Source organism: Calonectris borealis, chromosome 16, assembly GCF_964195595.1.
Source record: "Calonectris borealis chromosome 16, bCalBor7.hap1.2, whole genome shotgun sequence".
NCBI classification, from domain to species: Eukaryota; Metazoa; Chordata; class Aves; order Procellariiformes; family Procellariidae; genus Calonectris; species Calonectris borealis.
The window spans coordinates 14305115-14318404 of record NC_134327.1 but is presented as its reverse complement, the minus strand read 5'-3'; the positions used below and the strand labels follow the sequence as shown (position 1 = coordinate 14318404).

At 47.6% G+C, this 13290-nt stretch overlaps 1 protein-coding gene across 1 annotated transcript; it reads right to left on the bottom strand.

Moving 5' to 3' along the window:
* Positions 1-2979: 2979 nt before the first annotated feature.
* On the bottom strand, positions 2980-12058 carry TMEM11 (transmembrane protein 11). The gene is made up of 2 exons (XM_075165387.1): positions 11948-12058; positions 2980-3883 (listed from the first exon to the last, which is right to left on the bottom strand). The coding sequence occupies exons 1-2, from the start codon at positions 12010-12012 to the stop codon at positions 3367-3369; spliced, it is 582 nt and encodes a 193-aa protein (XP_075021488.1). The 5' UTR covers positions 12013-12058; the 3' UTR covers positions 2980-3366.
* Between the last annotated feature and the right edge of the window lie 1232 nt (positions 12059-13290).

The following is a 13290-nucleotide window of genomic DNA, read 5'->3' as shown; positions in this document are numbered from 1 at the left end:
TTTCTCTTTTCTTACATTCCTGCCAGGTGCTATTGTACCAGTAGTTGCAGAACAACATACTTCATCCCAGCCCTCTTTACATCATCTGCTAGCTTACAGCACATAGTGTAAATCCACACAGAGGATTAGTCACAGTAAATCTCTAATACAGGTGTGCAGGCTCAGCAGGACCTTCTCCTTCAAAAAGCCTTTTCTTGACCACTACAGGTTTATAAACAATCTCCAAGAATCCATCCCAGATGATGACCAGGACGTGTTTAATGATCACAACGCTGCGGCTCAGCTGGGACATGCTCTACCATTTTCACTGTGGCTGAGGTTGCAGATTTGTTACATAAAGGCCTAGGGTTGAAATTACAAGTTGAAGCTTTCAGGTGTGTGTATCTTTTTTCCTGTTAAGATAGGAAACCAAGGCATTACCTTCTCTCCCTCTCCACAGCGGGAGTTTCTGTAAGCGTTAGTTGTGCTTTTCCTTTCGTGTTTTGCATGTTCAGGTCCTCCATTTCTTGGCAAAATACAGTACTCCTGCCAGTCTTCTCCAGCTGCTCCGTCTTCTGGTGTTTCAGGTCACGGCTACCCAGGAAGGACCGAGGGGCCACTTTGCATTTCTGTGTCATCTTCCAGGGTGCTGAGGGGCGTAACACATCAGTCCTGAGGAAAAAAAAGTAGGTGTGGGGAGTTACTGTAGTTAGTGTTTGAACTACAGCTCCAAGTCAGAGGTTACTGAGAGCGTGCACGTTCCCCTTCGAAATTCCCTCTCTCCATTTCAGAGCACCTCCGTATCGGTCAGGACGGGCAGCAAAGCGTGCGGGGATTTTGAGAGGGAGGCTTGTCCCCAGCCACCGAACCCACCGCTACCGGCATGGGGAAGGCAGATACCGCAACCATCTGTGCGATGCAGTGAAACACACGACCCTGCAGGCCCCTCTCGTTCTCCCAGGTCACCTTGCATAGTTACAGCAGTGACTTACTGATAGCCAGGATGTCACCAAGATTTTAGCTAGATTATCACTAATATTTCTTGGAAAACAAGCCCCCCTACTCCCCGTCTATGTCCTCTCCACCTCAAAATTAAGCGAAGGGTGCGTTTTTAAAACAGACCTACCTGTTGTGACAGCTAAGCTGACTCCACCTTTCCTCCTGCAATAAGAGACCACAGGAAACTTGCTCATTTTTAACTCTGGAGTCTTTGATGCAAGCCGTGCGTTCAGGGAGCCTACCAAGGGTTAGTCCTTCTGCCAATAGCGATCATTCCAGGCAATGGAAAGCTTACAAGTGCCAAGACCACAGAGGTTTGGTGAAGAAAAGGAACTAACAGCCCTGACAATTATTCTGCATCAATCAAAAAAGAGCAGGAATGTCTTTTGTGTGGCTAGCACAAGGATACTTCAGGGCCTTCTGCAGCAATAAAGTACGTATCGGCTATGGCAGAGCTGCCACTAGTTTAAAATTCATCCAGTAGACAGGACTTTAGAAACAAACGGCGTCAGGACTCGAAAGGCAGCCTGCCCAGCAGTCTTGGCCTAACCGCAGAAAGATGAAGCAGTTGCATTTCTTCCCCTCCTCTCTGCCAAGGCAACTGTACATTGTTGCTATAAATAGAGACGCTCTGGATCCCAGCTTCTTTTAACCTTGGAGGGAGACAGCTCAGCCACTGTACCAGCAGAAGAGGCAGAGGGCTGTGGCCACCTAGAAATGTTTCGATGCCACAGGAGTTTCCTCCAGCCCGCCTGCCTGCTGGGGTACGGCCGCCTGTGCAGCTGGTAAAAGCACTTGCTCAGAACTGCCGGCAAACCCCCTTTGCCCGGCACGCACACGACTGGGATGCATGCCCTGCTAACACAAAAGCTGCGTCAGCAGAAAAGCACAAGTTGGAACCTTGGCCAGAAAAGCCTGCTGCAGCCTGGAGGCGAGCAGCAGTTCTTGGTACCCGCTGTTGCAATTTGGAAAGATAAAGATAGAACTACTGAATTTGGTTTCCGACCTCATGAGACTCCCTTCCAAGGTCAGCGCTTCAGCTGTGGAGGTCGGACTGCAACTACCACTGAAGCAAGCGGCACACCTGTGCGCCGGCAGTTTTTATTACAGGGCTTTGCTCGTGTATTCAGCTCATAACACTTGAAGCTGTGCCAAGCCTGTAAGTGCAAGCCACGCCTATTTTCCATCTGGTAGGAGGAGATTAAAGCAAGCAAGCCCCTATCTCACAAAAGTAACTGGCAGATCTTGCAAACCAGTAAATACTTCCCATTCTAAGAACAAGATTTTGACATTTTGAGCTAAAAGATGAATTAATGCACAAGATAGAATTCTAAAATTTCCAATAACACCGTTATAAGATACAATCACATGGATGCCTTGCAGCAGCAGCAGAGGCAGCTCCAGAAGCGTGTGTTCCGAGCAAGAGCAGTGGAATTGCGTAGTCAGGGCACAGCCGCCCCAGTGTCAGCAGCGGTAGCAAAGCACAAAGGTAAGTCAGCTGGACTCCCACCTCGGCAGTCCTCGGCTGCACGTGGAACAACGCATTTCAGTGGAGATGCATCTGCATAAGGAAGAACTTGTACAGGAACTGAGCAGAATGTGTTTGTAGCTGGAAACTTACAGTGTTATCCCCATTGCTCAGAGAAGTAATAGTTGGAGGTGGCAAGGCAGCAGAGGATTTGGACACCTTTAGCCCCAACCATCAATGTTTAAGCAATTACCAAAAAGATACAAACACTGGGGTAACAAGTAAGCCCTCTTCCAAGAAACAAAAGTAGTCAAGCAAGAGGGAAAGCAACGCTCTACAGCTATTCCTTCAACAGATGGCTGCTGTGAAGTAACATGGATGCTGCTGCCATGTGCAGTGGACAAGAGGAATATCGGGTCTGTGTGTGAGCATGCATAAATAATTATCACCACTGGAGTTCTCATAGCAAAGCCTCCATCCCCTGGAAGCACACTATAAAAGGGAACTATGATAACAGTAACAGGAGAGCAAAAGCATTTGAAATTCTCATCCTTTAATGGTCAATGATAACTTCTGGCTGGTTCTGTGTAATACAATTAAACAATATACTTAAATGTTTCAAAAAAAAAAAAAAGCTCTCACACCCCCTCTTTCTATAGCTTTCTTTCATCGACATTCCGCTGCTGGACTGGACTCCCGTGGCCTAACATACAGCTCTCAAGTCACCACACATCCACATCTTAAGTGTAACGAAGAACTGAAAAACCTTGGTGCACCAGTGATGTGTTATTTTAAAAATAACAGCTCTATTAAACCAAATCCTTCCCAGTCTCCACTGCTTCTCAAAGAGGAAAAACAAAATGTTACTGTGGGAGTCTTAATACACTTGTCTTTGTGGGTTTCTCTCTTCCCTGCTGAAGTCATACAGCATAGAGTTCATAGATCTTCTTTACACAGTACACCAGGGCAGCGAGTGCTATCGTGTTATGCAGTCTCTTTCTGTGCAGGTCGTCCTTCCTCACCAGCACCACCGGAGTGGAGGAGGTGAGCGTATGCAGGGGCAGGCGGGAAAGTTTATAGGCATCGTACTCTACTTGGTACTTGCAACAGGGATCAAATTGCCAAGAGATACCATAAAGGGTGCAGCAAGCCACGCTCAGCACACCAGCAGGCAGGGAGATGTAGTGAGAATAATCTACTGGAAGTGCCAGAGGGGTGAAGAGACAGGTGGTGCCCGCTAACACGGCCGTCTTGTGCAGGCAGTTCCCGACAGTGATCCAGCGGGCCGTCTCATCCCCAATGCGAGTGGGCTCTATCACTATGTATTTGTACTGCGCTTCCAGCGCCTGCTCCAGCTCATACTCAAACTGGTCCTGAGCATTCTCGCCGTTGTAGATCTCATGCACGATGTAACAGTCCGTGGAGGACAAGGTGACCCTGTTAAGAGGAAACACAGAATTAAAACTACAGAGCTTAAAGACGGACTTTTCACCCACCCAGCTGTGAGAACAGGAGAGAAAAATGCCTGAAGTGAGGGCAGCCCCTCAAGGTCAGTCACTGCCTCTGTTCAACCACAAGCAGCTTTTTCAAATCAAGATTCATTTCACATCAGCTAATTATGCCTGCTGTACATGAAGTCATCCCAAAATAAGGCAACGTGTTTTTTCCCTACCTTTTCCTAACTAGGAGGAGCTAGAACATTTTGAGAAAATAGGATCTTGTTAACAATTCTGAAACGGTTCCTCAGACTCATACCCAAGCAGTTTCTCTAGAGATACTGGAAGCGTCACGCCTCAGCGACCACATCGCATCAATGAATGAACCATGCGGACTTAAGGAGTTTTCATAGAAAGTAAGACTAGCAACTCATCCATCAAGAAAGCAAGTTGCACTGGAAGGTTTTAAGAGACGAAGCATCTTCAGATAAAGGTGTTTGCTTTCTCCCCACAATAGCTACCTCCTTGCCACTGATGCAGCTTGCTATTTAGTCCTCCACAGTAAATGCAACCTAGTAAATCCATAGTAAATCCAACAAGGATGGCCACGAAACATCGCTGGAAGTGAAGGTGAAAAAGGTAGCAGAGCACTCAGTTTGTAACAGAACATTTCACTCCCTCTCCTGAAATAGGATGCGCAAAGCAAGAAGGGAACATTTTTTTTAACCCAGGCAGGCTTCAACAGTGAAGAAAATGCTGCTCGCTTTACCTGGGAGCAGGCTCCCCGCTGACAGCGGATTCACAAGACTTGTTCATCCCCCATTTGAGTAGCAGCTTTTAGCTACCTGAAGTCCCACCAATTTCCACCTTCCCTCCACCCTCTTCACACACATCACCTTCGCTGGAGCTACATTAATGTAACAGACTGCTAAGAAATAGGATTATGACTGTTCACCTGCACTGAGAAAGGGTAAAAACCTATCTATTAGAACAAGGCAAAATCCTTCCTTCTAAGCAGAAGAAATAACTATTTCTGACATACTTGTGCTTAACCAGAGCAAAACTGAGCACGTGGCCTCTCAAGGATAAAAATATCTAGCAGATTCCTTTAGCAGAAGGAGAACAAATCGCACACATATTTGACCTAATCACAGCAGACAAAACAACCTCATCCCAACAGCATTTAGACCCTCCCGATACTGGGAGGCAAGGCACTGCTGAGATGGAGGAGGAAACTGGCACTTTTTGCTCCATTAGTACAATGGTACTTATGTGCATGCACTGGAAAATAAGGGAGAAAAATACACATTCGCAAGCTGCTGCGTTACCAGACATCACCCTTAATGTGCAGCTCCATTCATGCTGCAAAGGGTATCGTGCAGTGGCCATCTGTAATCAAGAATATTGTTAAATTACAAGCTATTGCCAGAAGTAGCTGCTTTTGTGAACAGCCGCAAACATATCAAACAGCAGGACCCAAGATGCACCAGCCTCTCTCAAAGCAGAGTAATAAGCAGTTTCATTAAAGGTCTGGCTGGAATTTATGTAAACTATAAGGGAAACTCAACTTATAAGCTAGTTATTGAGTTCTCTGTGGTGCATTTCCCCCCTGGCCTGTTCACGGGTAGAAAGAAAAATAAAAATCTACCTGAATGCTGTGTATGCCAGGGGCTTCTTTAAGGCCATCCTCTTGTCAGTCATTGTTTGGAAAATTATGATTAACCCTTTCAGCACAGATATGGTGGGCTCTGATGTTCTGTAGTGAACTGGCAAGTATTTAAAGAAAAATTTTGAAGGACAGCACCTATCTAAAAATTTTAGAGACTACTACATCTTTAATGTAACTGTATCAGCTAACATTAAAGAACTACTTAACCAGGTGTTGCACTGATACATGAAGGACATAGCTGGTAATGGTTTCTGCCAATGATTTTTTTCCTTGATGACAACTGTTCCAAGTGCAGCTTCTTCCAAATCAAAAATTCCAGTTTCATTACAGAAGACATGCTGAAACTTAAGGTAACTCTGTAATACAAACACCACCAATGACTATGTGAAACCACTTGCTAAGGCGTAACGACTTCAGGGAAAAGCTACTGCTGAAAGGCATTGTCAAGCTGGAAGCTGACCCAGTGCTAACACAACCCTCCAGATAAAATTAGTATTTCCTACCAAGGAGCATTTTCAGCGTTTTGTAACACCTAGGAACATGCAGCGTGGGTCTGCAAAACAGAGAAGCAGAATCCAAATTCAACGAAGAACTCCGCAGAGGCTTAGGAACAGCACAATAGCCTAGTCACCTTAGGATCTCCCTGCCATCACTGGGAAAACAAGGGTGAAGCAAGCCCATTTCTTCTCTGCCTGAACAGGAGCCACAGGGAACTGGGCTTCTAACTCTAGGAATTAAGTCAAGTGACGACATTACATGGGATTTCTCCAGGCTCAGCATCAGGAACTAACCTATCAGCTTCATTTCTCCTCGCTCAGTCCTTGCCTGTTCTTTCCTCTGAATATCCCTTCTTTCCTTTCATCGTAATGTACACAAACAGAGCTATACCACAAACAGAGCCATACAGCAACAGCCACCTGTCAAAGAGAGCAGAAATCCAACTGACTTTGGCCAGAGGCAGTACTATCTCTTCTGGAATCTTTTGGCTTGCCAGGCTCTGGGGCTTTATAACAATAAAGTCAAGAAAAACACAATCCTCCTAAGCCAAAACAAGCAGATCTTAAAATATGTTCTGTTGAAAAAATCACTGAGAAATAAACTGCACAAAGGCTTCATCCCCAATAGAGTCTGGCCCCTCAACTATGCTCTTTCTCCAAATTAGTCCTCTAATATGGGAATAAATCTCTATCACAGTGCTGAAGCTGCAAATGGCAAAATGGGCAATCCAAAAACAAAGGACAACGAATGAAAAATTAGCTGCTCAAACAATAGGACACATGAAGAGTCAGCAACACGAGCAGAAAGTCTCCATTTCTGTAACAGAGGAAGTGGGGTTTATCCTGTATTATTTTCACCCAAGAACTGGCTGCCCCTTGAGGATGGAAAGCTGAAAACTGGTTTGTTTTCAGACGATGTAGAAAGAGATACCGATGAGATACGTGGGCTTGAGAAAGTTTTAGAGCTTGTTGGCGTGCAGAGTAGGACCGAGGACCTCAGTCCAACAGAGGCGATCTCTCCTGACACAGCCTTTCAACTGAACACAGCAGCTGCACATGAACAAATCCAGTCAGAGCAATTGGATTTGCTCAAACACTGGAGTTTGCCTTTTGGAGCTCGTCCCCCGCCCCCCAGCAATGACAAACAAAAATGCAGAGCTGTGCAATCAACTCCAAGCTGGCATCCACTGGTTATGAAGTGTGGTGATTTTACATAAATTCCATTTTACTTAAAAGAATAGTAAATAACCAGTGTCAGAGAGGATCTAGTTCCAGAAGTCATAAAATGCTGCCCCATGTTCAGAAGCCCAGCATGCTATTTACTAGACAGACCAGAACCTAAAAGCAATTGTTAATATTATTCAATCAAAGGCTTTTCCAGGACCTGCCTCCCCATCCCAAAAAAGAAGGCTACGTTAAAAAGTTGTACAGCTGTTCTATACAAATAGTTCTGGACCTTATACCCAAATAGTTTATTCTACTGTAGTTTCACACATTCTATTATTAAGAAATTTTAAATGTTTCATTCCTGATGCCAATTACATGCATAGATGGGGGAATGTGACAGTACTCAACTATTCAGCATAGAAAGATGAAAGTCATTTAAAAATCACTGATGTAAAATTTTGGTATTGCCAAAGTTATAAGTAAGGAATCAGTTGTTACCAGAGCTACCACCAGCAGGAGGGGCAGAAGTATCTGTCTTAGCTATAGGGCAAGCTTCAAATTACATTTGAATTATCTTCCTAACATGGGAATATCAGAGAGCACCAGGAGAGGGGTGCTGCAGCTGGCTGAACAATAGCAACTCCAGCAGTTTCTCAGTTAGAGCCCTCCAAGCAGCTCCATTTCTCTGCCTCCGACTTGGAAGCAGTCTCCTAGCTGCCTCTTGAAAACAGCAGCCTGTCTGTTAAATATAAGTTTTAACTGGATAGTCTTTATGGAGGAAGAAATAAATACCCTTCTAAGGGGGAGGCACAATGCCACTCAATGTGAAAAAACCGTAAGTTTTGCCAGGTGCCAACTAGCCAAAAGAGAAACAAATGAACACAGTGCTGAAAACAGGGCAGATGACAACATTCTGGAAGAAACCCCAGCATCCTTCCACCACTGTCCACTTGCAGGGGAGAATGACTGAGCCTCACGAGTTTGCTGCTCTCAGCCTAATGGTGTTCCTCGATCTGCCAGATAGACTTTTGGCAAGGGTTTCAGTTGTCCAACTACCTCAGTTCTGCAAAATGTTCCGAATCACGATTAGAAACAATCTCAATCTGCACAAAGCACAGGTACAGTTCTGTGCAAAAAAAGGTCTTTTTAAACCCCTCCCATAACACATAGGTCAAGTTTTGTTTGTTTGTTTTTTAAAGAAGGATGTTCCCGGACAACAGTATTGCTCAGAGCACCAAACATACATTCAGATTAACTGTAAATGAAGACCAGTCTGATTAGTAGTTAAAAAAATAAGGAGAGGCTTGCAGCAGTGTGATAACGCCTGTCACAAGCAGCGCACACACACAAAAACTAGTTTAGCGATGCAACAGAGGGACTTCATGCTGGCTGTGCAAGTGAACTGCAGAAAAGGACATTACCGATGGCCAAAGCACAGTGTCTCAGGTCATTATTAGCATCTCAGCCAAGCTTGAGTAAGTCGACAAAGTCAAGGCATGACAAATTCAAAAACTAAACTTCCCTCCCCCCACATAAATCCTTCCTGAAATTTAATTTAATTTCAAGATTAAGGAATGAGCTGTGGTCTGCCTTTAATTCGCAGTGAAATACTCCACCTCAAAGTCATATTCAATCGTGTATTTTCCTACTCAGGAGAGCTCCAGGATATGCCATACAGAAAGTACTAACACATCTGAGCTTAAGCACCTGAAGAATTGTTTCTCTGCTGAACGTCCACATGATCTACCAGTCTCAGGCCATTAGCCACGGCTGTCAGACGGTTCTCAACAGGTTGTCAATGCATGCATTAAAGCAGAGGAAGAATGGGAAAATAGTAGCAATAAAGCAAGACTTCCGTTCAAAAGGTATACCTTAAATACAAATAGGAAAGAGAACAGGAGAACATAGGTGAGATCTTCAAGCAGCCTTGGCAATGGAAGACAACACTAAGGAAAACATCACCAGACCATAACAAAAGACTCCAGCCACCAGAGCAAAAAAGAGGTGTCAATTTTAAGTCAACTAATGATTAGCCAGGCTAATGGAAATAGGTCAATCATTGCTGTGAGCAAACAGAGTACCAGAAATCTGAGCAGTGCAGGTAGCAGAAGGAGAGACCTCTTTAAGGGCGCAGAGAAGCCAATACAAGCAGAGGTGATGACATTAAAGCTGTTCTTTCTGCAGTTTGTTAGAACATCTCCCGGGCGAACAAATGGCATTCTGTCTTGTGTTCTGGCGGTCATCGTGCTGAATTTTATACAAAAACACTAAGTACAATTCAGTGTCTGTTCTGTGTAAAAAACTTGTTTTGGTCTACAGATTAACAATTCCCTTTAGACAGTCTCCATTAAAGAGTCTATCCAGAAGGAAGAAAAACAAATATTTAGTTGGTCCTCTTCAGTGTTTTGCGTTATTTTGTTTAACCTTATTATTTCACCACCGAAGCACCAGCCGGAGTTCCCAGCCAACATCCTTTGAAATGAATGTTCTTACATTTAGTCCTACTGAGGAACGCACTTTTTAACCAAGTACAGACTTCCTTATATCAATAAAGTCATTTACGAAGGGATACAGTCCCCCCAGATGGAGTTGCTGGGCTTTTTTTTTTTTTTCTTCTTTTTTTAAATGAAAGCTGGTCTAGTCTAATAGCAGACAGTATTTTATTCACTACCGAGTCTCCTCACACCACCTCCCAACACACAGATGCCTTTTAGACTAGCTGGCTGACAACTATAAAAACTCCTTGAAGCAGCTCATTTATGAGGAAACCTGGATTAACATATTCAGTTCAAAGGAATGTGTCTTTGGACAAGAATCCTGCCCAGTGTAAGAAAACTGTATTCACCGTATAAAAAGCATATGTCATCATTTGATGACATCAGGTCTGTCAGCACTGCCTTTTACACAACTTGCGTTGCCAGCAGTCAAACAAGATCGGTAGGTGTGATTTAGGACTGGCCGCTGATGGAGAGAGGCAGAGGCCCAGTCATGCGTATCTCCAGCTCTGCAATTGCAAGGAAGAAGTAGTACCTAGCTGACATCACCCGACACCTATTAGAAGTATGATCTTCCGTCACGTTCGTACGGGATGACACCTAAAAGAACCACCATCCTCTGATAGGGATTGTGAAATGCTGGTCAATGGTGTATCTGTTGTTCTGCTATGCCACTTCTGTGCTTTCTTATACTTAGCTACAAACTCCTCATTGCCAAAGGAAAAATAATACATGCAGCAGGTTCATGAAGTAACTCATGTTTATGAATAAGTATTTTTGATCATAAGATCAAGAATAATCATAGCTTAAAAAAAATCACCTCAAACTACAATTAGATTATTGTATAGTTCACAGATTAAGTTACACGGTAACAACTCACTTTTAAGTCTGCATCAGTTTTCATCCTGGTAGAATAATTTTCATTGAAGTTATTAAGTGCTCTTTTCCATCTTTTTTTTTCCTTCACTTCTGCTGGGGGGACAGGTCTACCATATGAAAACTCACATGAAAACTCCACACCTCACGTGCTTAGCGCTGGGGCAGGTGCCAGCAGTGGGTGCAGACAGCTTTACCACTACGCCACTGAGCTCTGAGGTATTCTTAGTTGTTTATATAAACCACACTGATGCAGTAATTCCATTGGCTCTTCCAGTTCAATTACTTTTAAGTTCCCTGAACACAGACAGCATTCCTGCAACTCACATTAGCACCAGAATTTTAAGGGCTACTTGTGGCTCTCCTTGGCTATATAGATTCAACACCATCAAAAAGAATACTGTTGAATTACAGCAAGGGAACAAAATGAAGCAAAACCCACAGCAAAAGCCACAGCATTAAGAGAGATATCAGAGTCTCTAGGTAAGGCGGCAGGACAAAAGAAAACTCCTCACAATAAAAATGCAGCAGCTTTCAGCAGCTGCTGGTTACATCAGTCAGCCCTGGGGCAAAACAGGGAAAATGCCAACGTAAGGAAATACAGGATTTAACTAGACATTTTAAGTAGGTAAAGAACTGCGCATACAGATTTTAAAGTAGCTCGACAAGATTTTCCTCTGTCTCTTTTTGTTGTTTTAAAGTTACGATTCCCAAACTTCTACAGCTACTTTGTGGGTAGTTCCAGCATGTCCTAGCTGCTCCTCCGTCCTGACAGAGGCAAAGAGAGAGCGTTACAGAGCCCTCCGCGAGCGCCGAGGCGGCAACCGCCGCCCGCCCCGGCCGCCGCGGCCCCGCGGGTCGGGGGAGCGCGGCGGCTCCGCGCTGAACCCCCAAGCGGCCGGGACCGCCGCGGCCGCCCGCAGAAGGAGGTCACCCTGGAGGACTCGTCGCTGCCCTTACCGCCTTTAAAAATAGCCGTGGAAGGAGCCTCCCCAGGGCTGGCCCTCCTCCACCCCGGCCCCGAGCGCCGCATCCCCGCGGCGGGAAGAGCTGCAGCCGCCGCCACCGCCACCCTGCGGGCCGCGCTGACCTTCCCCGGCCCCGGCCCCCTCCGCGGTCCCATCCCCGCGCCCGCCCACAGCGGGAGACCGCCGGCCCCGGCGAGGCCCTCCGCCGCAGCCCCACCTCAGCGGGGCCGCGTCCCCCACCCGCTCTGCCTGGCCACGCTCCCCTCAGCGGGGCCCCCGCCCTTGCCCCGGGGTCGCGGGGAGCCCCGGGCGGCTGCAGCCCACCTCCTCCCGCTCCCCGCCGGCCCGAGGCGCCTCAGCGGCCCCGCACCCTCCACCCCAGCCACAGCTCACCTCTCCCGGCCGCCACCACTGTTGGTGCTGCCGGGGCCAGCGCGCCTCCTTCCCCACGCCGCCATCTTGGAGACTCTCGGCTCGCAAATGTCTCCGCCAACGGACCCCGGGCCCGCCGCGCCGCCCGACGGGAAATGTAGTTCGCGGGAGCCGCCGGAACCACTCAGCGGGCGGGGGCGAGCCCACGTGCGGACTACAAGTCCCACAGTGCCCCGCGCCACTACCCGGCCGCGGGGGGCCCTGGGACGCGTAGTCCCCTCGGCGGGTCTGGGGATGGCGCGGCCGGACGGGGACCAGGGCGGGAGCCTGGATGGGGCCCCCTGTCACCAGCGGCCGCCTGCGGCGGGCAGAGCAGCTCCGCGGCCCTCGGCTCGGCCCCTGCTCCCGGTCTCTTCCACCGACGGGAGCGGGCCGGCCATGGGAGGAGCGCCGCGGCGAGTCCCGGCCTGCCCCGCGGCCCCGCCATGAGGGGGGTGCGGCCGGGGATGCGGCCTCCGCCGCGGGCGAGGCGCCCCGGTCCGGGCTGTAGGCAGGAGCGGGGTCAGCTCTCGCAGGCGGGGGAGGGATGGAGAACCTCCTCAGAGCAGCACCTCGTGGGGAGGAGAGACGGGGCTTTGTCGGGGCAAATTTAGCCCCTTCAATCAGTTCTGAAATTGGAGTGGGGAGGCTGCGCCACTGCTGCTCCTCTGAGGAGGGGTAGCAGTTTATAGCCAAACGCTTCACTAGAAAACAAAATGCAGGTTTGCCACTGCCACAGGTTTCCCAGCTCCCGTTGATCCAGCAGCAGTCGATGCTGGAGGTTTTGTGGACCCACCCTGTCCTCAGCCTCTGCCCCCCATACAGCAGGGTCACCCAAGGGAACCTGTGCTGGGGTGCTTGCATGGTGCATCTTGGGGATCCTTGTGCCTCTCCAGGGCCCTCTCTAGCTCCCAGTTCTGACTCCTCACAGGAGAGGAGCCTTTTTCTCAATAATTGGTTTTCCCTTAACAAACAGCAGCTCCCTGCTCCACTGCCTCCCCTCTCCTGGATTTCTTTACCTACTTAAAATGTCTAGTTAAATCCTGTATTTCCTTACGTTGGCATTTTCCCTGTTTTGCCCCAGGGCCGACCGATGTAACCAGCTCCAGCTATCGTCGGCTCTCAGCACACGTCAGAGAGCACAACTAGCCTGGCAGTGCGTTTCAGAAGAGAGCGGTGCTGTCTTTGTGTCTCCCCTTCCTAGAAAATGCCTCTTTTTGAAGTTATTTCCGAGCGATGTATCTAAAGAGAACAAACCCATGGCTTCCTCCACCTTCCCGGGCATCGCGAGGCTGCGCTTTCAGACTGCAGGGCCCTCCCGCCCT

What these genes read in the sequence shown, in the direction of transcription:
- TMEM11 (XM_075165387.1), bottom strand. Translation starts at nt 12,012, where the DNA reads ATGGCGGCGTGGGGAAGGAGGCGCGCTGGCCCCGGCAGCACCAACAGT. An exon ending in AGTGGTGGCGGCCGGGAGAG is followed by an intron (nt 3,884 to 11,947) that starts GTGAGCTGTGGC and finishes TCCTCTTAACAG; the next exon opens with GGTCACCTTGTCCTCCACGG.